This window comes from Trichophyton rubrum (genome assembly GCF_000151425.1).
Source record: "Trichophyton rubrum CBS 118892 genomic scaffold supercont2.4, whole genome shotgun sequence".
NCBI lineage: Eukaryota > Fungi > Ascomycota > Eurotiomycetes > Onygenales > Arthrodermataceae > Trichophyton > Trichophyton rubrum.
This window is the reverse complement of record NW_003456425.1, coordinates 1870347-1895181: the sequence shown is the minus strand read 5'-3', so window position 1 is coordinate 1895181 and position 24835 is coordinate 1870347. Positions and strand designations below refer to the sequence as shown.

The following is a 24835-nucleotide window of genomic DNA, read 5'->3' as shown; positions in this document are numbered from 1 at the left end:
CCTCCGAGAGCAGGAAGAGTCGGCGTTTGTCATGGTCTCGAGCTTCACGGCGCGTATGCCCTTCCTCCTCAAGCCTCCCAGCCTCTTTTCGGCTCACTGCCTGTGAGACCTGTAAGACACGGCCATCCATGGTATATTTCCCAGTAGGATCGTTGCTCTCGTCCTCGAGAACGGAGTGCATCTGTCTCGTTGCAGCTTTATGTCTAGGGTCTTTGCTTCGAGACGGATCCACGTCTCTGGGAGCCTCGCGGATACAAGAGGAGGCATCTTCCGCTTTGTAGAAGCAGACGAAGGCCGTACCCTTTGGCCGTTCAGTTGCCGGGTCAAGCACAACCCTAGCGTAGCGAACAGGGCCGAACTTGGAAAAGTGTTCGTGGAGAGTCTCATCCGTAGCAGAGAAGGGTAGATTTCGTATAAATATTGTTGAAGCATTTCGATCATCTTCTTCCTCCTCTTCCAACTCGTCATCTTCTGCATCACCCATAGATATATCTTCATCTTCGTCCTCATTAACAAGTTCAACTCCCCCATCTTCTTCATCCTCACTATTAGCATCTGACTCTCCATCATCGACCACATCAAGATGCTCATTCTCCGCAACAGCCTCTTCACAGTCTCCAGCCTCTTCCTTTCCATCGGACTCGCCTGCAGCTTTGTTCATACTTTCCCATTCGTCCTTCTCCACCGCCCAGTCGACGGCTAAGGTGCGCCCATCAACCTCCTTGCCATTGACGCCTTCAATCGCTCGTTCTGCATTTTTCCTTCCTCTCATAACCACAAATCCAAATCCAGCAACCCTCGAACCTTTTTTTGGCACGACGGCATGTTTGATCTTTCCATAACTCCTAAACAACAGTTCCAGATGCTGCGGTTCGGTTATGCTCCACGGTAGATTTCGTATTATAAGTTTTGGTGGTAATGATTCCAGCCTTCGCTTCTCCTTGAGCTCCTTTGCCTTTGACGGAGCAGAAGATGGAACACTCTTCCCTTGCTTTTCGTCAATTTCTCGATGGCGAGGTTCGGCAAGCTCAATTTTTATCTTCTTCCCCTCAAACACCGAGTTGTTCAGTTCTCTTGCTGCCGATTGGGCATCTTCGTGGTCTGTAAAGGTAACAAATCCGTATCCCTTGGACTGTTTTGTCTGTGGATCGAGCACAACAGTGGCATGCTTTAGAGGGTAGGACTGCGAGAAGTACTCTGTCAACGATTCTGTCGTCGCCGTTGTGGGTAGCGATCGCACGAAGAGTGTTCTGGTCTTGCGTTCTTTGGCCGGGGCTTGCTCTGCATCCGGAGCGGTCTTCTCAGCGGCGCCATTACCAATCGGTACATTCTCATCCATCTTGAAGCTCCCGCTGACTGAAAGTCTTCTTCTCTTGTTATTTTCGGCCATTGTCCAGTCGTTGGCTTCGTCGTTTCTCTTCTTGATATCTAGCAGTGAAAACAAAAAAGGATGAAAAAAAAAAAAAAAAAAACGAAACTTTTAATTTTAGCTTTGCAGTCAGTGGAGCCATCACGCAGAAGCCGCATGTAGTTATAAACCAACGTCCAACCAGCAAGAGGAAAGTCACTGACAACTACGAAGACATGAACACACAAATATAACGGGACAAGAGTGGCCATGGATGACGAGTATGGCGATATACAGGAATTTCAGGATATCATTGCGACCAGTGAAGCTATAGAGAATGCAGCCTCTGGGCCGTCGAGACAGCAGCAGCAGCATCAGCAGCAGAAATCAGAGTCAGCATCAAAAGCGAAGGTCCAGCAGCCCAAGCCGCAAGCTCTACCAGCGCGTCAAGGGCCGTCGTCCATCCTGGTCTCGTCAAGGCAGAAAGGGAACCCGATATTGCAACATATACGGCTAACGCCATGGGAGTATGCAGACATACCCGCGGACTACGTTGTAGGGACTACAAGCTGCGCGCTCTTCCTCTCTCTGAAATACCATCGGCTGCATCCCGAGTACATTTACACTCGAATAAAGGCTCTAGGAGGGAAGTTCAGGCTACGAATCCTGCTTACGATGGTAGATATCCCGAACCACGAGGACAGCCTGAAGGAATTGTCCAAGACGTGCCTGATCAATAACCTGACCATCATCCTGTGCTGGTCCGCACCCGAGGCAGCACACTACCTGGAGCTGTTCAAGTCGAGCGAACACGCCCAGCCAACTGCTATCCGGTCTCGCCAGGCACAATCATACAAGGATAGCCTGGTTGAGTTTCTGACTACCCCACGAAGTATTAACAAGTCTGACGCGGCCAGCCTGATGTCTACCTTTGGGTCGCTGCGGGATGCGATCAATGCACAGCCAGAGCAGATCAGTGCTGTACCGGGATGGGGGGAGAGGAAGGTCAAGCAATGGACGAATGCGGTGCAGGAAGAGTTCAGAACCGACAGGGCTCCTCGCAATGCTCCAAGAGAGCCTCAACCCCAGACCCAACCTCAGCCGCTGTCACAGTTGCAGTCGCAGTTGCAGCTCCAGCCTCAGCCTGGTCAAAGTGACACCAGACACAGTGCTGCAGACGACGCTGGAGAGGCAGACGAGGCTGCCATGGAGGCCATGAGAGAGGCAGAGAGCCAGCCTGCCACAGCTCTAGCACGAGCAGGGGAATCTTCCGAGGGCCTCAGCGAGGGGATCCTCGCCGCCCTGTCCAAGTACCGCAATGAATAGCCTCTTTTCTCGCCTCTACTCTACTTATGCCTCCTCAGCTGCTTCAGCTTCAGTTCTTCTACGCTTCTTCTACGCTTCTCCCTCTGATATCGCCCATCCACACTCGTCGCTGCCTTTAAGTGTATTAGTAATATTACATAACCTCCAGCTATAATTGGTATAACACGTGACGTCAGTGGATCTTCCCCACCTTTTTCCGCCCTTGGAACGTTCGATCTCGATCTTTTTTCCGCTGCAGAAAGCAAAAGGCGACGACGACGAGACGACGGGCGTGCGACAGCGACGATATCAACGATTGCAGCGAGCAGACCGCGAAGGAGACGACGGCCGCTCGAGCACTGGAGACGCTTTGGTATTGGGCTCCACGCTGGACCCTCGACACACGACACCTGGGCTGCCGGGATAGTTATCGGAAGAGAGGTGCAAGGGGCGATCGCCGGAGCCTGGTGGCGCCAGAGTCGGGCCTTTTCCCCTGAAGCTTCTCGCTGTTGGCTTCTCTGCTGCCATCTTCCTCCTCCTGCCCGACTGACGCTCCACCTATATAAGATGGCAGTATGGGGAAGTCCGCTGCAACCCTCGATGCAGGCGCGAACCCCAGCTCGTCAGCCAGCTCCCCGTCAGCTCAAGCTGCCCCAGATGGACCGCGAAACTTTGAGTTCGTCTTGGTCACGGATTCCGAGTCCAGAAGACAGGTTCGACGCCATGCGATGCGCCAGTACGTTCACCAGCGGCGGCTCGACGGTATAGCACGGCTCGAGTCGACACGCGTACAGGTTTCGGGCTGGTCAACAGGCAGCAACAAGGTGCAGGGCGAGGCCAGAAGCGTCTCGCCCAAGGTAGAGGAGCTCGACGACGACAGTAACGAACAAAAGGGACCCTGCCGGTCTCGCAGCCAGCATATCCAGCGCAGGGCTAGCCAGCGAGCAGCAGCCGTAGCGGCTACAACAGGTCAGAAACTTCCTAGGAACTCCGTAGGAGGCTCTCCGGCCGCCAGATTTCCCACAGTGATCCAAAGGCAGAGTCGCCCCTCGCTTCATTCGAACCATTCAACTGTCTTCCACTGGTATTGAAGGAAGCTGATAATAAACTAATTGATCACTGTAAGTCGGGAGCATTGACACATACACGCAAATTTACAGTATCTGACTAACCGCTTTTCCTTTTCTTTGATATAGATGTGACCAAGTACCCCATGATGATGTATAAAATGGAAAATGCCCAGCAAGACAACCCTATCCGAGCCATATTCCATAAAATAGCGCTCCATGACCCTGTCCCGTTTCAAGCCATGCTGGCTGTTGCTGCAAAGCACAGGGCTGGCATGGAGGGGCAGGTGGAGACCGTACAATCCCTGACACACAAGATGCGTGCGCTGAAACTCATCAAGGAGCGACTAAAAAATGATGATATCGATAAGGAAGATGGCACTTTGTACGCAGTCGCTAGTCTGACTGTTATCGAGGTATACACTTCATTTGACGTATGAATTATGCTCGTAAGCTAACCCAAACGTTAGAAATGGTCGAAAGATTCCGTCGTTGAACGCACTCATTTCCAGGGAATCAAACAGTTGATCCGGAGGCGAGGAGGCATGCAAGCAATGCGGACAAGAAGTGCCACTGGTCCGTTCTTGGAAAAAGTTGTCTACTGGTAGTTACACTCCTATTTAATGCAAAACGAGTATCAAAAAAACTGACTTTCATTCAGGGTCGATTTCTGCTGCGCTTCCAATGCCATCGTGGGTGCCGGCCTTCCCTGGACCGGTGAAATTCCCGATGTACCCCCCAAGAATCTCAGCTTCGTACCCCCAGAGGTTATTCCCGTGATTCCCGCAGAAGCCCCCGCAAGCGAAGACCCTGATGACATCCCCGACATTCTTCAAGCATGCGAGGATTTTCTTGCATTTTTCCGGTCCCTAGATGACCTGGAATGTGCATTCTTGTACAGTCAGCCGCTGCCGCCTTTAAGATTGGACGGGCTGGAAAGTCCACAGAGGCCCTTTGAAGAGACTTCCCCACTTTATACTCTTCTGGCTAATTTGCCAGATTACGACCACGGTATTCGAGATGTTCGTTTCATCGACGAATACACATGCATGGCCTGCTTATTTTACTTGAACTTTGCACTCCATGACTACTATTTAAGCCATAAAAACTTTGATGGCTATCTGAATTGGGTGAATAGTGCCATAAGGGCGGTAAACCCACGTTCAAGTCCAAGCATCGCCACACTCCTCTGGATATTCCTTAACAATGGAGGATTCCAATATAATGAGAAGTCTGATTCTGGGGAAAGAAACTGGCTAGTATCTAGGATGCTGCGTATCGCAAAACGCCTGGAATGGAAGCAGCACGGCAGTCTCTGGGACAAGCTGCGTTCTATTTTGTTTCAATTCTTGCTTACCCAAAGCCAATGCGGCCTTGGACGGTCGTTTATCAACGAGGTAGAGCTTAATGCTCGTAAAGAAAGGTTAAGTCGTGGCAGGCAGTTCATATGGGATGAAGACGAAATGAGGCAAAATATCCTTGGAAGCCTATATACTGGGCCTCCAATCTTCGGACAACCGCCTGTTCCTGTCACCATCTCCCATAATTATCCTCAAGGCTCAGTTATAGCCGACACTGCCATTGGTCTTTAGGGGCACGTTCCTTTATTCAAAAGAGAATTGGTGTTGGCCCGGAGTCTTACTGCATTTACCTCTGATGATTGCTTACGGGTATTGTGTCGTCTACCGTTATACATGTTGTTTTGGAATACTTTGTTATTTCTGGGGTTTGGGTAGAGCATGGAGAATTTTCTATTTATTGTCATTCCCCTTAGGATAGATACCCTCTGTGAGTTGGAGATGCCGCGTCTTGGGTTTTTTGTGAGAAAAGTATATACTGCGACGGCCTTTATGAAATAATATTTTTGGGGTGTTATATGATCGTGACTTGCAATGTCAGTTATCATTATATTAAAATATATCAAATCTGAGTGTATTTTCTGTTCCCTTCTCAGCTCTGACTCCAATTAACGTTACTTTGGTACGTTGTGGTAACTATTTTGGCGCAATTCACGTGATAATGACTCGCCTCCCTGGGGCAATGCTACAAGGACTCAGTTGTATACGAGCTTTTGCCACGCCCAAGAGGCTTGGAAAATAGGCAACAGGCAACCAGGATAGTGCATTAAGGACTAAATCTTCTGCGGTGGACAAAGAGGGAACATCGAGGACAAAGAAAAAAACAATAATGTTGCATTATTCGGTTTGGATTTCATATTCAAACCACCGTCAAGTTAGTGACACTTGATTTTAACATCGACAACGATAGCTATGGACACGGCCGAATCAAGAGATAGTGACGCTCCGTCGACCAGTCAGAGGAACTCGGCATTGCAGAGAGCGGTATTAATATCCTGATATCTAGAACCCTAAGCTTGCTCACGTAGCTAATCATGGCATATATTACTGTTCGCTCACCAGTGTGATAATTGCCGCCTCCGAAAGGTAAGTTAATGTCTATCTGGCATACAGAGGTATAAAGAGCCAATTGCGTTGACAGCTGGTTTTAGATAAAATGTGACAGAACTTCACCATGCTCCAATTGTCGAATTGGGAAGACAATATGTCGAACCACGCCTCGAGTGAAGGAGCAGCGCCAACGAGTATTAATTTCGCATCAATAGTATGCCATTTACCCATCTTTTTTTTACTAGCCCAGGAATATTTGGCTGTGAAAGATCGATACTAAATTCCCCTGGTAGTGAAAGGAAGATCGAGACTATCGATGAACGGCTGTCGACTATAGAACGATTGTTACAGGATCTCACTCTCTCGTTGCCCGCGGCCACAGCTTTACCATCAGCACCTAAAATACCACCAGCGCCTTCATCAAGATATCATGACGGCTCGAATGTACCTGTGGTCATACGAAACTCGGAAGAACCTGAGACGAAACGGACCCCAGAGTTCGAGGGCGAGTCGTCATTTAGCGCCCATTCGATGCATGCAGGCGCTCTTTTCGAGAATGCTATGAAAAGAATACCCTTTGCACATGTGCCCATGATGTCCCATGCCTTATCTGCACTGCAGGATATAATAAAACGCCAATCCCTGCCGTCGTCTGTGAATGTTCTACGATTCCCTGGGCAGCCGCCTAAAAAGAGGATAAATTTCTCTGACCTGGAGCTGCCTCCTTCAAGTGCCGTTTTGACTCTTCTACGGCTTGCAAATGGTATGTTGACATCTATATTCTCAATCAATGCTGTTGGTATATTGATTAGAAGAATATGTTTGCAGACAGCCCACCCCTTTTCTTCCTTACGCTACCTGTGATGAACATATCACGTTTTACACAAATGTGTAAAGATCTTTACTTTTGTACGGAAGAATACTCGTCAGGACGATTCGCTTCAGTTAACGCTATATTGGGGCATCTCTTCAAAGAGATTTCATTTCGTTTCAAGGATGATCCATCCACCGCGAAGTTCCTCGAATACAGCGAGCTCTGTATGTCGAATTTTACCGTAGTTATTAGCTCCTTTGATATGTTTCCAGAGCCAACTTTGGATAACTTGATGGCCTTGACATACGCTGTACGTTTGGCTCCATTCAACCGAGATCCCATTCCTTACTGAATACAACTAATCATTTCCAGATACTTCATGCAACTGAGTCCGCAAAAATATCACTATGCTGGAATTTCGTGGCGAGTGCTGCTCGAATGGCTCAGAGCCTAGGATATCACCGCTCTGTGGCATCTAAGGATGACAAGCCTGATGATGTCCGCCTGAAAGCATTATTATTCTGGTTCATATATTCTATGGACCGAAGTCTGTCCCTGTGTCTAGGAAGAGCTGCCTTACTCCCGGACTATGACATTGCGCTTCCATACCCGTCCCTATCATTGGATTTATCACTGCAGCCTTGGCATATACTATTTCATTACTGGTTTGACTGCTCTAGGATAACTGGGGAGGTATATGAGCACCTCTACTCCGTTAGAGGCGTTTCCTCGAGCGCAGAGATTCGTGCGAAAAAGGTCTATGAATTAAGCTATCGACTTCAGGATTGGAGAGATCAAGTCATTGCAGTTAGTCGCTGACCTTGACCTTGCAAAAGGAACCTGCTATATCTAACCCGTGCCTCTAGATCGATACCCAGGAAGCGTATCATAAAGCCCATATCCAATGGATTGTTCCAGCCTCGGAGTTGACATATAACCTGATAGCCACTATCATCCAACGCGCTGCGCCTCCAACTCAACCACCCGAGACTCCCTCTGGCCTCAGCCTGCAGTGTGTACAAGCAGCCCGTAAGGCTCTGCAGATTCACCAACAAATATTCCTTTCCCTTGAAAAGGCTGATTCATTCTTTTTCAGCGGATACATTACCTGGTAACGTTTACCTAATGGAGCAACCAAACAGATCTCTTTTGGCTAACTCGCACCATATAGGGTCCTTCTGCAGTGCCCCTTTGCTCCGTTTATGGTAACCTTCTGCCATACAATCGCAGCCTCAGACCACGATGACCTAAAGCTACTCGGGGAAGTAGCAACTTCCCTCCAAGCGGCAGCCGATGTATCAGAGGCAGCAGAGCGGCTATACCGACTATGCTTGGTATTTTACCAAGTGGCAAAGTTATATGTGGATGTCCAACCAAAGGAACCACACAACCACCCTGTGATACCGAAACCAGGGGAAGCCTTTGACGACTACCTTACCTCTCTCGGGTTCGGTCCTAATACACTTACTCCCGAGACGGCTGAGAGTAGCAACAATACCAATTTCAACGACCCAAATGAGCCTTCTATACCTGCATTCCAGATGCCGCCTGAGATGATGGAGACAGACCTGTCACATACCCTTGGAGACTGGTTCCTTGACAACCAGTACATGATGGGTCTGTTAGACTCTGATCTATAAGCACCATATTCCTGTTTAGGCTCTACTGTGCATGTCATACCTGTGACAGTCTGACTGTCTAGCGACTACTCGGCACAAGAGATGGGCCTGCTTCTCAAGATGTATCTGTATAATAAATAGTCCTCCCTCCTCAGTTCTCAGGACGGCTCCCCACTTAATCTAAATTTTAGTCTTATAAGAGGCTATGTTTTTTTTATATATAGAAAGGAAACAGGATGAAGTCGTATTGATTTAAGCTAGCAGTTTGCATATATCTTTGTATCTTAACCTGACATTAACTAAGATGTCTTTCTACAAAGCAGTTCTAATAGCACATTTGAACTGTCATGCGCATAGGTTAGCAAAAAAAAAATCTGATTGACCGTCATGCCTAGAGCAGTGGCTAGTCTTACCGGAATGATTTTCATCTACAAAGACACATCTACCAGTCAGTAAACACGACCACTAGCAAGCCAGGGTTGAAAGGACCTTACGTTGTCAAGATCCCACACGCCAGAGGTAGCGTAGATGTCCTTGGATAAGATCTCGCGGATCTCCTCAACACCTTCGGCAGCAACGATGAGGGTGCTCCCGTTCATGGGTGGAGGGTTCTCGCCCTCTGCCGGATGGTGGTCAAGAGTCGAGCCTGCAGCAGCGGCAGCAGCAGCAGCAGCAGCAAGGGACGTCAGAGCTCGGTCAAATAGCTAACTAACCGCCAGCGATGGATTGTAACTAGCCATGCATGATCTTACCTCCCATCTTAAGAAACCCGGACTCCAGTATCGGGCCGAGGTTCTGGAGATGAGTGCTGCATCCATCCATTAGCAGAGCACCTATTATGCACATCAAGCGGCCCAACGATATATGTCTGCGTCTCCTGCTCAGTTAATGTAGTAAAAGGGCCAGCTTACTTGCGAACTCCCACCCGCTTTGCCAGCATGCCCGGCTTATCAGGCAGCATGACGATCCATTCTTTCTTCGACGGCGCTGAAGTTGCCATTTTGCGGGCGAGGATGGGGGCCTGTGGCCGGAAACAGAGCTGAGGCTGAGATAGAAGATGAGGAGAGCTGGCGAGACGAATGCGAGGCGCAAAGGACGAGAGAGACAGCGAAGAAGAAGCGCGCAGAGAGACCGCGGGGTTCATGTTTGCAGCGAGTTTACGGTTTACGTATGGAGAACGCAGGCAAACAGCCGGTTAACTCGTTATTCGGGAGTTATAAATAGTACGACTGGTTGCTAGGGTCTGCGGGCTTGGAGACAAAGACTCTCAGGCAACAGAGGACTAGCTGCTGCCAGATGGTCCAATCGTCGTTATGTTTAAACACTAGATAGAGGCGTTGTGTAATATCATACATTCAATATGTTGATATAATTTTTACAGGTTCTGGTGACACCCAGCATATATACAGCTCGTGGTTTACTCTATCCATGAAGACAGCCAAGAGAGACATCCAAAATATAACTAGTTATAGGAGCAGATGCCACAGGATTACAGCTTCGACGACGGAGCATCCTCCTTGAGCATCGCTTCTGCGACTTTTCGGCGCTGGATTTTGCCTGTGCGAGGACGGGGTTAGTCAGTCATCTCGCTGTGACAGTTCTCAGAAGAAGGTATACATACCGGTAGCAGTCTTTGGAATTTCGTGGAGGATCCAGATCTTTGCGAGAGAGAATAGTAGTTAGTCAAGGTGCTGGCCAGAGATAATCAACATGTTTACGGCTTTTGTATACTCACTCTCTGAGGAACCTTGAACTTAGCGACCTTCGGTGCAATCTCAGACTTCAGCTGGTCCTCTGATATGCTTCCCTTTTTCTTGAGAACGACAGCCACGCCGATATTCTCACCGTACATGTTGTCTGGGATGGCAAAGGAGACGGCTTCGGCGACATGCGGATTCTGGGCAATGACATTGTCCAGCTCAATAGGGCTGATCTTCTCTCCACCCTTGTTGATCAACTCCTTGATTCGACCGGTGATAAAGACATAGCCGTCTTGGTCCTTCTTACCCTGGTCGCCGGTACGGAAGAAGCCATCCTTGGTGAAGGACGATTTATTGGCAGCAGGGTTGTTGAGATAGCCCTTGGTGACGTTTTCACCTCGTACACAGATCTCTCCCTCGGAGCCCTGGGGAACTTCCTTGCCATTATCGTCCAGGATACGGATCTCCACACCTTGACCAATGCCAACACTTCCAGGCATCCTCTTTCCCGGTGGGAGTGGATTGCTGGTCATTTGATGAGAGGCTTCAGTCATGGCATATGCTTCTAGAACAGGAGCATCGAACGCACTCTCAATTTCGTGGAACGTCTTGGGAGATAGCGGTGACGAACATGAGCGAATGAATCGGATCTTCGGCATCGGGGATGGGAATGGGTGCTTAAGAAGGATCTGGTGTATGGTTGGCACTGCCGTATACCAATTGGCCTTGTAGGTGATAAATTCCGACCAGAACTCAGAGGCAGAGAACTTGGGCGGTACAACGACAGAACCTCCGGACTGCAACGGGGCAAGGAAAGCAGCGAGGAGTCCGTGTACGTGAAATAGAGGCATGACAAGATAGGTTCGGTCATCGCTCGTAAGGGAATAGGTAGCCTGGATGTTTCCTGTCATGACTCGTTTTTAGATTATAGTACTGAAGTGGCTGACAAGCCGATGGATGGCACACCACTTACTCATCGTTCGAGTGAGGTTCTGGTGGGTGAGCGGCACGGCCTTTGGTCTGCCAGTCGTGCCACTGGTGTGCAGAACAAGAGCAATATCATCTGGCTGAGCAGTCTGGACCTGCAGGCCTCCCTTTCCAGCCAACTTGCCGTGTTCCTTGACATCCAGCACCACCTTACCGCCGTCGAAGTAGCACTCGGCAATGGCCGCATTATACTTCTTTGCCGCCCTCACTGCAGCGCTGTTCTGCGCATACGCACCCCTTGGAACAAGGGCCAAAGAGGAGCTCAGGTCGTCGATGTAGAACTCGAATTCCTCCTGCTTGTATGCCGGGTTGAGCGGCGCGGCGATCGCCCGCTGCCAGGAACTAGCAAGGAACGAGACGATGAACTCGTATGAATTCGTCAGGGCAATGGACACAGCAGCATCATGGGCTACGCCTAGCTTTGCCAGCTGCCCTTGGAAGGCCGCAATGTCGGCGCTGAGCGCCCCATAGCTGGCGATAAACGGCGCTGGCTTCCCAGGCACGATCACGGCCGGCTGATCTCCGGAACGAGCAAAGGCAGTCGAAAGGGTCGTCATTCTGCTATCCTGCGTGTATCTATGGATAGATCATGCAATACAGCCGTATCCAGGGCTGCCAATTCAGTACCTCTATGCAGAAGAAAAATAAAATCTGCAGAAGAGACCAAACATCCAAGGGGGCCTTTTGCTCCGTATATAAAACAACCTTGGGGATCTTCGGCTGCGGAAGTTCGAACGTTCGTCATTTTCGGCTGCAACTTTCGGCCCGTGGATGACATAAGCGTCCAATTGGAGATGGGGTTCGGATCTTACCCCGCACGAGCAAAGAGAGTCTCCAGCTCTTTCTTTTCGTCGCCGTCTTTCTTGCTGCCTACGGATATTGTAGTACATATACTGTGCGGCTGAGAGCCTTTCCTGGCCGGAGTCCGCTGGGGACAGCACCGTCTATCCCGTGTCCGTCGTCCTTCAGCCGACCATGTGCGTGCGGAGATGAGGAGATGCGTGAGGGGAAGTATCTAAACAACAACATTGGAAGCAACCAGCTCAGCTCGCGGATGCAGGATGCAGAGGATAGTGTGATGCTGTGACACCTTCAAATTTCTCGTCGGGCGTGTTATATCGAGCTGAGAGCTGAGGCTGTCTCGCTGAAACTAGTCAAACCCTGAAGAGACGAAAGTATCCAGGGATGGACTCTTAGAGCTTGTAGCCTGTAGTGAAATCCTTCTAGGAGCTCCTTCAATGCTTCCCTACAACATACTTGCAAGAGGATGACGGTCTGTCATTAGACAACCAGTGTATAGCGAGCACTGCATCGTCACTTTCTCATAATTTTGTTACATTTGTGCCAATGCCCTGTCTAGCCAATCATCTGGTATCAGTCTTGGTTCTATAACTTGTGCTTCGTACTTTAGTTGTTTAACTATTCGCCAATTAGATAGACGCACCATGAGTATAAAGTTATGGTAAGCCTCAGCTTCTCTCCAGGGTATATATAAGGAGAATCAACAATGGAATTAAAATAATAACGTACCTCGTATATAATAAGGTAGGTTCGCTTTCCCTCTTATAACCCATTCTAGGGCATTTGCTCTTTCAATATATAAGAGGATTCTGACTATCAATGATAGTACGCGATTCTTTATAGCTAGTTTAAGAGTTGTCCATTTTCAAATAGTCTATCATTAAGTAGTTAACAGGTCAGGTATTACTTTCAAAACTCTTTCGTATCTTCTCCGCACGGGAAATGATGGCGATATATCCGGGCGCAGTTTATTTATTTTTCTATCTAGATACGGGACCACTGTTCGTATAATAAGATCCTGTATTGCATGGTATTGGGCTTCATATAAGGGAGTGAAAAAAAAGACCTCTAAAAGCCTGGTATAACCATCTATCTCGCTCTTTAGCGGCCTATTATAACTTATCCGAGCAAAATTCTAGTATTCTGGATAGTTACTATCCTGGCCGCTCCCAATCAATAACTGCATTGATACAACAGCCAGTGCTCTTATTAACTAGAATATTCCTAGGGGCTAGATCGGTATACGCAGAATGAATCCTATAGTTATCCCCTAGCTCGTTCCGCTCACCTTTATCTACTAACATGCGACGGATTAAGCTTAACTTGACAAGGAAAAGGCTGAAATAAGTGCCTAAAAGGTCTTGGCTAGGCAGGCAACGATGGAGCCGGCCCGGGACGACAGCTTAACTAAATACCTGTAAGGAGGGATAAACCTTGGTAAACGATAGACGTTTTGGAAAGTACCATAGCAGTGTTGATTTATTCACCGACCTATACGGAGTATACGTAGCTCGTAGACCATATCCAGAGGGAACAGAGTCCTACTTACATGTAGTCGTAGAAAAGGAGGAACGCATCTGTTTGGTGGGAAATTTCTTATACACTTAAGCTAGCTGGGAAGAATAGACTCAAGAAATGTGACCTTTGGATTTTGCATATATAGTATGGAAGAGGTATATAACCAATGCGGATAGTTGGATCCACAAAGAGTTCTAGAACTGGGAGAAGGCCAAATATCATAGTCACTCTCGGAGACAAGGGCTGGGTCAGAAATCTGCGTCGCGCAACTACCCTCTTTGTCAATGTTAGGCAGATTGTGATGACCATGCCTGGCTCCAGGACTACTCACAGCCACCGGCGCCGCTTGATGGTAGTTCATGTACTCTAAGTCCAATGGAACGGCCAACGCGATCGGGCATATTCCCATAACCTCGTCAAAAGATTTGCGTGTTCCTTGTACAATCTTTTATCGCTGTGCTGGGGTTTAGTGAATCAGCAGAGGCTTCTGAATAGATCTCTAGAATGGCGTCGATCCATATCCTGTTGATGCCTGGCATATCATCCTCCACGGTCTACTTAACACAACACGCATTCCATTCTTCATGGCCCATGTATACACTTTTATATGCAGTGGGATTGTCGCAACTATATGCTCACCGGCCAGAACCTGGGAGGTCAGCCGATGATGATGACCACCTTCAAGTGAGCCAGAACCACAGACTTCAACATCTTTATATTTTCTGGCCGGAATTTAGTCAACCAGCATCCATACCAGCATCCGTAACCTTGCAGGCGATACGTGGGTTCTCGATCTCATATGGGCCCTTGACCATACGAGTATCTATTGGAATTCGCGGGAGCGTTGACTTTTAATGGTGATGAAACTCAATAGTGCATGCTCTTCGCAAACAAACCATACGCAAATAGGCATAATCAGCACGTGACACCGATATACCGGGCCTACCTTGGAACTTTTGAAAGCTTCCGATATGGACGAAGGCCTTCGTCGCAGCTAGCGGGCGATGCCAGTTCTAAAGAAAGGAAGATGCTGATATAAATAAAGGCTTCGATAGCAGATTCTCCCTCCTTTATATACGAAGCATACCAGGAAGTCTTTGAAATGTCCTCCGAGAAGATGACTACGCCCAAGCCGGGTATGTCGCTCTATGCGAATTTGCTCGACACTCACGAGAGCGCCTCCATCTCGCGCGCGCCGGTAGTCTTCAAACAAGCTACAGACGCTTCCCAAGATGACCCTGCCATGAAGAAGCAGCAGATAAGTGCCGGTAGAGCTTATACCCTCTCTCTTCAAACAGACTGTACCGACATGATTGGCTCACTTGTATCCTGAAAATCCTCTTTTGGTTTTTTCCTTTCTGTATGAACTACAGCTTCTCTACGATTTCAGCCCACAAAAAGACCACAGCTGCCTTCTCAGAGACTAAAGGCGAAATCCGGCATCTCGAAGCCGCCTGTTATCATAAGCTCAGCAAGTCCTGCAACCCCAGACCAGGGTACTACGAGTGGTGCGGTAACCGCGGGCCGTCCAACTGGGAAGTCGACGCTTGCAGATTGGACGGCCACGGCGGACGATGACGACGTTAATGGATACTATGGAGGAGAAAAGAGGCAACGCGGTGGTAGGAAGAAACGGAAAAAGAATTACGAGTCTGAGGTCATTCTACAGAACTGGGATGATATCTACGATCCAACGCGCCCCAACAGCTATGAGGCATACAAGCATAGCGATGAGAAGATACAAGAGGTTAGAGAGTGGAAGGATCGGCTGTATGCCCATCGCCTGGCGCAGCAGTATAACAGCGATTCGGACAGTGATGAGGAGCGGTCGAGGCTGCAAATGAACAGTACGTCGATATTTCTTATGTTTTATCGTTCAATCTTGAAGGTGATACCAACCATGCAATTTTTCTTGCAGGACAATTTGCTCCTCCCCCATCATTTGCGCCACCACCGAACCTGAATGCGCCCCCGGAAGAGTCTCCAGAACCTGAACGTACCTTCTCGGAAGCTGTCCCACAGCCTGCCGTAGAAATTCCTGATGATTCAACCGGCGAAGAGGCGTACGCGCGACGCTTACGCCTGAGTGCGAACATCAACCAGCCAGAACCATCCCCTCAACCCTCACAACCATCACAGCTATCACAACCATCACCTACAGATGAGGCTCCCGCATCGACGGCTCCGACTAGCCAGAACTCCAATACAGCCACCATATCCCGCCCTCCTGTTCGATACGCATTACCTGCGGCACCGGGAGATCTTCCTGCTACCGAAGCTGAACTTGAAGCGACTTTAGCGAATGAGCAAGAAGATGTAAACAAGGAAGGAGATGAAGATGCCCCTCGCTCCCTCAGACCAGGCCAGAAGGGCTTCGCTGAGCGACTGCTAACTAAATACGGCTGGACAAAGGGCTCTGGCCTTGGAGCGAATGAATCCGGCATAGTCAACCCGCTCCAGGTCAAAGTACAAAAACAAAAGAAGAAATCAGATTCGGAAGGACGCGGGGTTGCTCCGCCCGGCGGCCCGAGGGGTAAAATCGTCGGTGGTGGCAGAAAACAGGAAGAGCAAGGGAAATTTGGCCCCATGTCTGACGTTGTTATTTTGCATGGAATGGTAGACGGACTGGACTTGGATGCGGAGCTAGAATCGGGCGAGTTAATGCAGGAGATTGGAGATGAGTGCGGCGAAAAGGTATGTCATCCTTATATCCTCTTGAACTTTTGGCAGGAGTAATGGGGACTGACAGATTCGCAGTACGGTCGTGTTGAGCGAGTTTACATTGATCGAAATAGCAAAGACAGGATTCCTGTCTTTATTAAATTTACCAATCAACTATCTGCTTTGCGGGTGAGTTTGGGGAGCCATCGCTGGATGTGTAGACCTTGCTGACGGTTAGATTTAGGCGGTTAATGCACTCGAGGGCCGAATATTCAATGGTAATACAATAACAGCCCGCTTTTTCGATAGCGAGAGTTTCGAAGAGGGAAGATATGATTAGCGCAATGCCAACATTAAAATACTTCAATCCTGCCTATGTATTTGTAGATAGAATTGCACCCTCAAGCTGTGATAAATCACTAACTATCAGAAAACATGTTCAATCGCTGCATTTATTTATAGAAGCCGCCACAGAGAGAGTTTTGACTAGCACGTGATTTCCCCACTTCCCATTGGAACGTCAGTCTTGGCCTTTTTTCTTTTTCACTTTATCGAGCTTGAAGCCAAAGCAAGCAAAGAAGAAAGATCATGAAGAAGATTAAGAAGTGTGAAGAGTGAGAAGTGACTGTTTAGTTTGTGTCATTTGTGTCATTGTATAAAAGGGAGCTTCTATTTCTTGACATACCCTGGGTTTCTTCTTTTTTCAAACTCTTGCCACTCTGTCAGACCATACCTAATACCAGCTATCGAGCAAGCAACTTGCCCCGTTCAGCCCAAGCAAGATGTCTCTCTGTATAAACAGGCTGACTGAGGAACGGTAAGTGCCTTTGAAGCGTGTCTAGATGAGCTCCGTGCTGAGGACTAACACTGTTTTCTCTGGCGGTGCAGTAAACAATGGCGAAGGGACCACCCATTCGGGTTCTTCGCGAAGCCATACCGAACACCCCAGGGCGCGCTCGACCTGAAACGATGGGAATGTGGAGTACCGGGAAAATCAAAGACGCTCTGGGACGGAGGCCTGTTCAAGCTCGATCTAATCTTCCCAGACGGTGAGTTTGCGGACTGATTTCTGTGGCCGTCAAGCAAGTCAAGCTAACCAAGATCTTTTTTCGATTCTGTGCAGAATACCCAACAAAACCCCCAAAATGTATGTTGACCAAACGGCAACCGAAGATATATGCATGATTATGGTGTCTGACCATGAATACAGGCAAATTTGTTCCCCCGCTCTTCCACCCGAACGTCTACCCATCCGGAACTGTATGCTTGTCCATCCTGGCGGAGGACGACGGCTGGAAACCGGCGATCACGATCAAGCAGATCCTGCTTGGAATACAAGACCTACTCGATGACCCAAACCCCGAATCTCCCGCGCAGGCCGAGGCTTACAACCTGTTCAAAAAGGACCGTCCTGCCTACGAGAAGAAAGTACGGCAGGTTGTAAAGGAGCATCCTGCCGTCTAGAGACACCACGCCTTGCGGATTGATTCGACGCTTCATCTAAATTTCTCTATATGGTTTCTCTCTTTCATGCTGCACGTTAGCGCGGCGTTAATTCCCGTCCAGATCTACTTTTTGTCCCCTCATTCCTTGTCCACTTTGGTCTATCCACTGGGGGGCGGCTCGTCTATGTAGGAGACTTCGAGGTCTAGTTTATGAGTTTATGACAACGGCCTGATTAGATTATCTCGCACTTTTGGCTTCCGGTACTCTGTAGAAATCACTTCAGCGCTAAAGGGCGCCTGCGCGGCACCATCCTGCCTCTTCCTCGTCTGCCCCCTGCCTGCACGCGATCAGGGCGACAAGGGGCGGAAAGCAAATTACCGCCTGGCTGACAGCTGATTGGCGCGGCACGAGGCTCAAGCGCCCAGCTCCGTCATCGGAGGACAGGGAGGCACACGGGCAGAAGAGGTCAGCTTGCGACGTAGCAACTGGGGGCAGCGACTTTCTACGCAGACACCTCCTAGATACATAGCTATCCAAGTAAGCTACCTGACCGACACTGACTAACCGGCAGCTAGTCTGAGTGCTTCGGCTCTTGTCCTTATCGTTTCTCTCCCTTTTCTTTTTCCTTTTTTTTCTGTTACTCCGGGTGAGTCAAAAACTTTGATTCCCACCCTATAAAATAATTTATTGCCCCTCGGGAGAAGAAGCACAAGTCAAGGAGAACAAGGCCGAAGAGACAGGCGAAAGAAGAGAAGACGAAGAGCAAGAGGCTTCAGAGATCAGGTCAACTGGACTCGCGATTTCTTGGATTGCAATAGTTGGTTCTACTGTGATATCTTTACCTCCGCCGCAAAGATGTGTGGCATATTTGCCTGCCATTGGTATGACTCCCGCCCCGGTCAACTTCACCAGCTGTTTCTTTTCTTTCCTCCGCTGCTTCAGGATGGGCAATCGAGGCCTATACGATGTATTTGAACTTTGTGCTCACTGATATTTGCTTGTAGTCACCCCGATGTCAAGCAGTTCAAGCCGACTGCGTTGCGCATGGCGAAAGCGTGAGTCATTATTTCGGCCTTTCTGTGCATTTCGAGAGAGAGCATACTTTTCCCCTGAAGGGTGGAATGAAGATGATGGTAAAGGACATAACTCGCTAAGGCAAGATTCAATGGAACAGTTTGCGCCATCGAGGACCTGACTGGAGTGGAAACTTCGTTGCCAACAACACAAGTGAGTGGCAGTAATATATATAAAGGAAAAAGGGGACATGCTAACAGCCATTAGTTCTTGCACACGAGCGATTGAGTATCGTCGGAGTCGGTATGCTGAAGTTCTTATATGCTATGTAGGCAGGAGTGGTTGCTGATGCTTATGCTGGTAGACTCTGGAGCTCAGCCCCTGATCAACGATGATGAGACATTGGCGCTAGCAGTCAATGGCGAGATATACAACCACCGAATCATCAGAAAGGGCCTAAAGGTACCCTACAACTTCAAGACACACTCAGACTGCGAAGTAGTCATCCCATTAGTAAGTTTCTCTTCGATACATATACAATAAGCGTGGGTGCTTACTAGTTGACAGTATATGGAACATGGCGTTGATGCACCCAAGTATCTTGATGGCATGTTCTCCTGGGTTCTCTTCGACAAGAAAGAGAACCGCGTGGTAGCTGCCAGAGATCCTATCGGTATCACAAGCTTCTACCAAGGGTGGTCTTCCAAGACCCCAGGAGCAGTCTACTTTGCTTCCGAGCTAAAATCGCTTCATCCTGTTTGTGACAAGATCATTTCCTTCCCTCCAGGCCATGTCTATGACTCCAAGACGGATACAATGACCAGATACTTCCAGCCTAAGTGGTGGGATCCAACCAACGTTCCCTCGGCCCCTGTGGACTACAAAATGATCCGTGAAGGTCTTGAGAAGGCCGTGAGGAAACGCTTGATGGCAGAGGTCCCTTATGGAGTGCTTCTTTCTGGCGGACTTGACTCCAGTTTGGTTGCTTCGATCGCTCAGCGTGAGACGCTCAGGATGCAAGCTGCGCAGAAGGAATTGCTGCAGAACGGCGCAGCAAACGGCACCAGTCCAAATGGGACTGACTCCGGCCTTGTTGGAATCGATGACACCAACGAGATCTCCACTGTCAGCACCCTACCGCAGCTCAACTCCTTCTCCATTGGCCTGCCCAACGCCCCCGACACCAAAGCTGCTATTGAAGTGGCGGAGTTCCTTGGAACCAAGCACCATGCCCTCACCTTCACCATCGAAGACGGCCTCAACGCCCTGTCTGATGTGATCTACCACCTCGAGTCATATGATGTAACCACCATCCGCGCCTCGACACCGATGTACCTTCTCAGCAGGAAGATCAAGGGCATGGGCGTCAAGATGGTGCTCAGCGGAGAAGGAAGTGATGAGATCTTCGGCGGATACCTGTACTTCCACGCCGCACCAGACAAGGCCGCCTTCCACACCGAAACCGTCCGCCGTGTCAAGAACTTACATTTGGCCGATTGCCTGCGCGCAAACAAGTCCACCTCCGCCTGGGGTGTAGAGGCTCGTGTGCCTTTCTTGGACAAGCAGTTCCTCGAAGACGCCATGGGTATTGACCCCGCTGAGAAGATGATCAACAAGGAACGGATCGAGAAATACATTCTTCGCAAGGCCTTTGACACCACTGATGAGCCTAACACGAAGCCATATCTTCCCGAGAAGTACCTGTGGCGTCAGAAGGAGCAGTTCAGTGACGGTGTTGGGTATGGGTGGATCGATGCGCTCAAAGACAACGCCGAGCTGCATGTCACAGACGAGATGATGAAGAACCCCAAGCCTGAATGGGGAGACGACATTCCAGATTCCAAGGAGGCGTACGTCTACCTGATTTCCCTGCCCCCTCCTTTTGCAATTGAGTGGATAGAAACTAACAAGATTGCAGATATTGGTACCGCATGATGTTCGACGAACACTTCCCACCTTACTGTGCCTCCACAGTCAGCAGATGGACTCCAACCTGGTCCAAACAAACTGACCCCAGCGGACGGTTCGTCTAATTTTCTCTATACCTTTCAGCTTCCTACCGTGTCTCCATGCTAACATCATTGTCCAGGGCCATTTCTACCCACGTCGCCAAGTACGAGCAGTAAGAAGGAGTCCTTTGACCGACTTTTTTGCTCTTCTCGTCTCCTCCTCCAGGGGGGTATATCCATCCTGTCTTCCTCTTCCCCTTCGTCCTTGACTACTTCTTTCTCTTTGTAACTACTAAATGCAAGGACTCGGACCTAGCTAGTTAATAGACCATCATTCTTCTTCCTCTTCTGCCTTCTCTCCTCCCGGCCCTTTTTTATATATCAAGTTCAGCCCGCGCTTTTATATGAAAGGTACATCGCGTGAAAGGGGTCAGCCAATAGGAAGTCATCCTTTTTCACGCCCGTTTGAGGTTGCCCTGGCTGCCCTTCTCTCCACGTGACCCCATCGTCTTTTTCCCGTCTTTTTTTCTTTCTCGCTTTCCGTCTTTTTCCTTCTTCGCTCCATCCAACAACAACAACGCCAGCAACGCCAGCTTCACCAACCTCTCTCACCTTCATCAACGCCATCTTCAAGTCTCGTCCAAGGACTTCCGTCTTCACTATGTCTGCCCCAGCTGCTTACAGTGACATTGCTAAGGCTGCCAATGATGTACGGCTTCCTCTTTGCGCGCTGCTTGAACGGCGCCCCTCCCCAAACTTCCCCCCAACAACTTCGCTCTCCACATCACTCTCGGAGAGACAGCACGCTAATCGCATATTCTACAGCTCCTGAACAAGGACTTCTACCACACCAGCCCAGGTATGCAGAACTCTTTATCAATTGTTTTCGTTGCTGTGATGTCGTTGTCGTCGCTGGTGATGTTGTCCCTTTAAGCTTACGCGCTGACCAACTCAATTGCACCACAGCCAGTCTCGAGGTCAAGTCCAAGGCCCCCAATGGCGTTACCTTCAATGTGAAGGGAAAGTCTGCCCATGAGGGCTCCATTGCTGGATCCCGTAAGTCTCGGGTATTCGGATATTTTGTCTCGTTACAATTGCTAATCTTCCTTTGTCCTACCTACCTACAGCTTGAGGCCAAATACGTCGATGCTCCATCCGGTAAATAAATATACACCGACTTGCTGAAGCTAGCTAGTAGCCAATTGAACCCGACCGACTGACTGCCACTAGGCCTCACTCTCACCCAGATGTGGACCACCGGAAACGCCCTTGACACCAAGCTCGAGCTCGACAACAACATCACCAAGGGCCTCAAGGCCGAGGTTCTCACACAGTATATCCCTTACTCCCAGTCCAAGGGTGCCAAGTTGAATCTCCACTTCAAGCAGCCAAACTTGCACACCCGTGCCTTCTTTGACCTCCTCAAGGGCCCAACTGCCAACTTCGACGCCGTCCTCGGCCACGAGGGCTTCCTCGTCGGTGCCGAGGGTGGTTATGATGTCCAGAAGGCTGCCATCACCAAGTACTCTGCTGCCGTCGCCTACTCTCTTCCAGAGTACTCTGCCGCCATCACCGCCTCCAACAACCTCTCTGTCTTCGCTGCCAGCTACTACCACCGCGTCAACGCCCAGGTCGAGGCTGGTGCCAAGGCCACCTGGGACTCCAAGTCCGGAAACACCGTTGGCCTCGAGGTTGCCAGCAAGTACAGACTTGACCCATCCTCCTTCGCCAAGGTATATACTTCTAACCTCAATTCTCCTGCCCCGAGACTATGCTTACCATCGCAACTATAGGCTAAGATCAACGACCGCGGTATTGCCGCCCTCGCCTACAACGTCCTTCTTCGCCCAGGTGTCACCCTCGGCCTCGGAGCTTCCTTCGATACCCAGAACCTTAACCAGGCCGCCCACAAGGTTGGCGCCAGCTTCACCTTCGAGGGTTAAATTAGTGCTATCCACCGTAGCACTACTTAACCTGTTAACCCATAACCTGCTAATAGGAACATACCGAATGCTTTGTCTTCTAGCGTTCCCCTGTACTATCTCAGAACTATGCGTTTCCTCTTGATATATTAAAGTTCTATAGCCAAATAAACTATTTGTCTTCACACCTTAGTACTATATACAATTATGCTTGGCTCGTTTGTTTTATTACATATACCATTCACATATTATTGCCTTGATTCGCGTCTTTATGCATATGACTTTGCGATGAACTCGACGTATTTATTACGTTTTTGGTTAAAGTTTTGTCCTGTCTAATACCATTTATATACATCCCCGTTATCGTCCGGTCTGGTGGCATTATTAAACAGTCAACCCGTCATACATATCACTTCCATACTACTTTGGTTGAGATTCTTTCTGTCTCGCGGACAGCTCCTGCAAACCAGGTTCTTTCATCCTCATCCTTCCAAGGCCCGCACTCAGCATGGCCACAGCCAGAATCCCCGATATAACCAAAAACCTCATCGTCATGCTTCCCTCATCGTATCCACTTTCAAACGAATGTCCCTCCGCCGCTCGTCTCTTCTGCTCTTCCACGCTCCTAGCCCGCCTCGCTCGCCGTCTCATATCCTCATGCGACTGAGTCCGCCGATGAGATCTGGCATCAAAATGCGGAACATCAGAATGATAATACTCAGGATGTTCCTGCTTGTGCGGCCCAGCCTGGTGCTCATGCGACTGTCTCTGGGTCGTCCCGTACCCACCATTCGCATAAAAGCTAGGGGGAGGCCCCTTAAAAGTTCCCCGACGCTTACTTAGCCCTGATGCAGGGCGAGAGCCAAACTGTGACCCCCCTGCTGACGTTGAGGCAGATGAGAAACTACCCGTTCCGGGCCGAGTGGTTGTACTGGAAGCAGAAGGAATACGAATGCTGTTCTCTCGGTCATATCGAGCGCGCTTCTTGGGATTAGAGAGGACATGGTAGGCCGATGATATAGAGGAGAATTTATCTGCTGCTCCTGGTTCCTTATTTCTATCTGGATGATGGGCTAGGGACAGAGCGTAGAACTTTCTGCTCACATCGCGCGAATAACGATAACAGTTAGTGGAATGTTGCAAATGCCGCAGGACAGGGGGCCAATTGCGTACTTTTTGATCTCATCTGTCGTTGCAGTGACTGGCACACCGAGTATGTCATAGTATGTTTGAGCTATAGCGCGAGAAGCCGTGGAGGAGAAGGCGTTGCAGCCGTAGTAAGAGAGCCGTGTTATCGGAGCGCGGAAGAGGAGAGCCGGAGAATGACGCAGCCACGGGGTATGGGAACAAAACGGCATTCCTTCATATCTCGTGCCTGCTCTCCAGCTGCTGCGGCCGCTGTCGTCTCAACTCTTGGGTCGTTCTATATCCGTCGGCGGTCGAAGTTCAGACGGGACGATTGGAAGTTGACGTCGGAAACAAACTAGCTGGTTAGATTAACTAGTTAACTGGTTAGTTAGTTAGCTTATCGCCGATAAGGTCACATGACCGATAGTTATTTCTTCGCCCGCAGCGACGATGGAGACGAACACACAAGCAGAGAATCTCTACAGGAAGAGAGCTGCTTGGTTTCTCTCCTCTGCTTGCACTGTACAGGCCCGACTCTTTTCTGAATCCCAGCAGAGTTATATGCAGGGATTCCAAGAACGAGCTTCTTGTTTTTCGCTAAATTATTCTTCCCATCAACGGCAGAACTAACTATACGAGAACCTGTATAAAACCAACCCACTTCCCGCCCAAAGGAACAAAAACCAAACCATCCACCGATTTGAACACCTCGATTTGCTCCATAATGGCTGCTCAGGCTGCCCCGGAGCTCGCGAAGCTTGACTGTAAGTTATTGTTATTATTCTCCCTTTTTTTGTCCCCCGTCATAGCCCTTGCAATGTGTGGGTAGTCATAGAGAACCTAACAGCGAATCCTTTTTAGTGAACAAGAATACCGGTTCTGTCGAGGCCAACACCGTCTCAGCTGGTGGTTCAGAAAAAGAAGATGTTGAGAATGAAGGAGATTCCGACGAAGACAGAGATGATGAGCAGGCGGGCGGCTCTACCGAAGTAAATGGTTCGTTTTGACATTCGCGCGCCTGCATGGACCCTGCGGGAAAGCAATAATGCTAACGTCGACATTCAACTGTAGCGGAGAGAAAAGAGAGAGAGGCCGAAAAAGAGAGAGACAGCCAAGGTTCAATCGAGTCCTCCTCCGCATACCCTTGA

The 24835-nt window shown here is 49.3% G+C and overlaps 13 protein-coding genes across 23 annotated transcripts in view; 9 read left to right on the top strand and 4 right to left on the bottom strand.

Annotated features, from left to right (window-relative positions):
- The window catches only part of TERG_08821 (uncharacterized protein), a gene marked incomplete at both ends in the record, with an annotated part of 2298 nt that extends 959 nt beyond the window's left edge, over nucleotides 1-1339 (bottom strand). Inside the window, one exon of the mRNA XM_047749011.1 lies at nucleotides 49-1339. Within this exon, the coding sequence (XP_047604263.1) occupies nucleotides 49-1339 (1291 nt within the window). The remainder of the gene's footprint in view (nucleotides 1-48) is intronic.
- Nucleotides 1340-1463: 124 nt separating this feature from the next.
- TERG_04602 (uncharacterized protein) lies at nucleotides 1464-3185 on the top strand. The gene has a single exon (XM_003235500.2). The coding sequence runs from the start codon at nucleotides 1619-1621 to the stop codon at nucleotides 2672-2674; it is 1056 nt and encodes a 351-aa protein (XP_003235548.1). The 5' UTR covers nucleotides 1464-1618; the 3' UTR covers nucleotides 2675-3185.
- A 43-nt stretch (nucleotides 3186-3228) lies between these two features.
- Nucleotides 3229-5776, top strand: TERG_04601 (uncharacterized protein; the record flags this gene model as incomplete). The annotated part of the gene is made up of 4 exons (XM_047748285.1): nucleotides 3229-3622; nucleotides 3850-4136; nucleotides 4191-4324; nucleotides 4382-5776. 4 exons carry the CDS (start codon nucleotides 3229-3231, stop codon nucleotides 5310-5312), a joined length of 1746 nt encoding a protein of 581 aa, XP_047604262.1. The 3' UTR covers nucleotides 5313-5776.
- An 8-nt stretch (nucleotides 5777-5784) lies between these two features.
- Nucleotides 5785-8752, top strand: TERG_04600 (uncharacterized protein). Of its 3 annotated transcripts, XM_047748284.1 has the most exons (5): nucleotides 5785-6891; nucleotides 6957-7252; nucleotides 7315-7749; nucleotides 7809-8053; nucleotides 8114-8752. In XM_047748284.1, the coding sequence occupies exons 1-5, from the start codon at nucleotides 6345-6347 to the stop codon at nucleotides 8580-8582; spliced, it is 1992 nt and encodes a 663-aa protein (XP_047604261.1). In that variant the 5' UTR covers nucleotides 5785-6344; the 3' UTR covers nucleotides 8583-8752. The 3 variants fall into 3 exon arrangements, with proteins under 3 accessions (XP_047604261.1, XP_047606340.1, XP_047606341.1); XM_047749824.1 differs by having other exon boundaries at nucleotides 5785-7252; XM_047749825.1 differs by having other exon boundaries at nucleotides 5785-7749.
- A 121-nt stretch (nucleotides 8753-8873) lies between these two features.
- Nucleotides 8874-9705, bottom strand: TERG_04599 (uncharacterized protein; the record flags this gene model as incomplete). Its single annotated transcript, XM_003235497.2, has 5 exons — nucleotides 8874-8903; nucleotides 8975-8989; nucleotides 9056-9207; nucleotides 9314-9369; nucleotides 9473-9705. The coding sequence occupies 5 exons, from the start codon at nucleotides 9703-9705 to the stop codon at nucleotides 8874-8876; spliced, it is 486 nt and encodes a 161-aa protein (XP_003235545.1).
- A 570-nt stretch (nucleotides 9706-10275) lies between these two features.
- Nucleotides 10276-11172, bottom strand: TERG_04598 (uncharacterized protein; the record flags this gene model as incomplete). Its single annotated transcript, XM_003235496.2, has 1 exon — nucleotides 10276-11172. The coding sequence occupies one exon, from the start codon at nucleotides 11170-11172 to the stop codon at nucleotides 10276-10278; it is 897 nt and encodes a 298-aa protein (XP_003235544.2).
- Nucleotides 11173-14071: 2899 nt separating this feature from the next.
- On the top strand, nucleotides 14072-14422 carry TERG_12162 (uncharacterized protein; the record flags this gene model as incomplete). The annotated part of the gene is made up of 1 exon (XM_047751163.1): nucleotides 14072-14422. One exon carries the CDS (start codon nucleotides 14072-14074, stop codon nucleotides 14420-14422), a length of 351 nt encoding a protein of 116 aa, XP_047606339.1.
- Nucleotides 14423-14669: 247 nt separating this feature from the next.
- On the top strand, nucleotides 14670-16568 carry TERG_04597 (uncharacterized protein; the record flags this gene model as incomplete). The annotated part of the gene is made up of 5 exons (XM_003235495.1): nucleotides 14670-14835; nucleotides 14941-15414; nucleotides 15486-16261; nucleotides 16325-16417; nucleotides 16473-16568. The coding sequence occupies 5 exons, from the start codon at nucleotides 14670-14672 to the stop codon at nucleotides 16566-16568; spliced, it is 1605 nt and encodes a 534-aa protein (XP_003235543.1).
- Nucleotides 16569-17010: 442 nt separating this feature from the next.
- Nucleotides 17011-17692, top strand: TERG_04596 (SUMO-conjugating enzyme ubc9; the record flags this gene model as incomplete). The annotated part of the gene is made up of 4 exons (XM_003235494.1): nucleotides 17011-17045; nucleotides 17117-17277; nucleotides 17352-17375; nucleotides 17439-17692. 4 exons carry the CDS (start codon nucleotides 17011-17013, stop codon nucleotides 17690-17692), a joined length of 474 nt encoding a protein of 157 aa, XP_003235542.1.
- Nucleotides 17693-18040: 348 nt separating this feature from the next.
- On the top strand, nucleotides 18041-21012 carry TERG_04595 (asparagine synthase (glutamine-hydrolyzing)). 9 transcript variants are annotated; one of them, XM_003235493.2, is made up of 8 exons: nucleotides 18041-18555; nucleotides 18679-18729; nucleotides 18849-18901; nucleotides 18956-18991; nucleotides 19053-19201; nucleotides 19256-20538; nucleotides 20607-20711; nucleotides 20778-21012. In XM_003235493.2, exons 1-8 carry the CDS (start codon nucleotides 18530-18532, stop codon nucleotides 20812-20814), a joined length of 1740 nt encoding a protein of 579 aa, XP_003235541.1. In that variant the 5' UTR covers nucleotides 18041-18529; the 3' UTR covers nucleotides 20815-21012. The 9 variants fall into 9 exon arrangements, with proteins under 9 accessions (XP_003235541.1, XP_047606331.1, XP_047606333.1 ...); XM_047749816.1 differs by having other exon boundaries at nucleotides 20607-21012; XM_047749818.1 differs by having other exon boundaries at nucleotides 19256-20711.
- A 332-nt stretch (nucleotides 21013-21344) lies between these two features.
- On the top strand, nucleotides 21345-22745 carry TERG_04594 (uncharacterized protein; the record flags this gene model as incomplete). The annotated part of the gene is made up of 3 exons (XM_047748283.1): nucleotides 21345-21693; nucleotides 21868-22370; nucleotides 22431-22745. 3 exons carry the CDS (start codon nucleotides 21345-21347, stop codon nucleotides 22578-22580), a joined length of 1002 nt encoding a protein of 333 aa, XP_047604260.1. The 3' UTR covers nucleotides 22581-22745.
- An 86-nt stretch (nucleotides 22746-22831) lies between these two features.
- On the bottom strand, nucleotides 22832-23933 carry TERG_04593 (uncharacterized protein). Its single transcript, XM_003235491.2, has 2 exons — nucleotides 23733-23933; nucleotides 22832-23655 (listed from the first exon to the last, which is right to left on the bottom strand). Exons 1-2 carry the CDS (start codon nucleotides 23915-23917, stop codon nucleotides 22980-22982), a joined length of 861 nt encoding a protein of 286 aa, XP_003235539.1. The 5' UTR covers nucleotides 23918-23933; the 3' UTR covers nucleotides 22832-22979.
- A 478-nt stretch (nucleotides 23934-24411) lies between these two features.
- Nucleotides 24412-24835, top strand: part of TERG_04592 (methionine aminopeptidase, type II) — a gene marked incomplete at both ends in the record, with an annotated part of 1887 nt that continues 1463 nt past the window's right edge. The window contains 2 exons of the mRNA XM_003235490.1: nucleotides 24412-24451; nucleotides 24549-24683. Coding sequence (XP_003235538.1) covers nucleotides 24412-24451; nucleotides 24549-24683 — 175 coding nt within the window. The remainder of the gene's footprint in view (nucleotides 24452-24548; nucleotides 24684-24835) is intronic.

Bases quoted from the DNA above. Each gene is read 5' to 3' on its own strand.
- TERG_04602 (XM_003235500.2), top strand. From the start codon at position 1,619: ATGGATGACGAGTATGGCGATATACAGGAATTTCAGGATATCATTGCG.
- TERG_04595 (XM_003235493.2), top strand. From the start codon at position 18,530: ATGTGTGGCATATTTGCCTGCCATTG. The intron at 18,556-18,678 runs GTATGACTCCCG...ATTTGCTTGTAG, and splicing joins GGCATATTTGCCTGCCATTG to TCACCCCGATGTCAAGCAGT. The intron at 19,202-19,255 runs GTAAGTTTCTCT...ACTAGTTGACAG, and splicing joins GCGAAGTAGTCATCCCATTA to TATATGGAACATGGCGTTGA.
- TERG_04593 (XM_003235491.2), bottom strand. From the start codon at position 23,917: ATGCCGTTTTGTTCCCATACCCCGTGGCTGCGTCATTCTCCGGCTCTC. The intron at 23,656-23,732 runs GTACGCAATTGG...CGATGTGAGCAG, and splicing joins ACGACAGATGAGATCAAAAA to AAAGTTCTACGCTCTGTCCC.
- TERG_04600 (XM_047748284.1), top strand. From the start codon at position 6,345: ATGCCATTTACCCATCTTTTTTTTACTAGCCCAGGAATATTTGGCTGT. The intron at 6,892-6,956 runs GTATGTTGACAT...ATATGTTTGCAG, and splicing joins TCTTCTACGGCTTGCAAATG to ACAGCCCACCCCTTTTCTTC. The intron at 8,054-8,113 runs GTAACGTTTACC...CGCACCATATAG, and splicing joins TTCAGCGGATACATTACCTG to GGTCCTTCTGCAGTGCCCCT.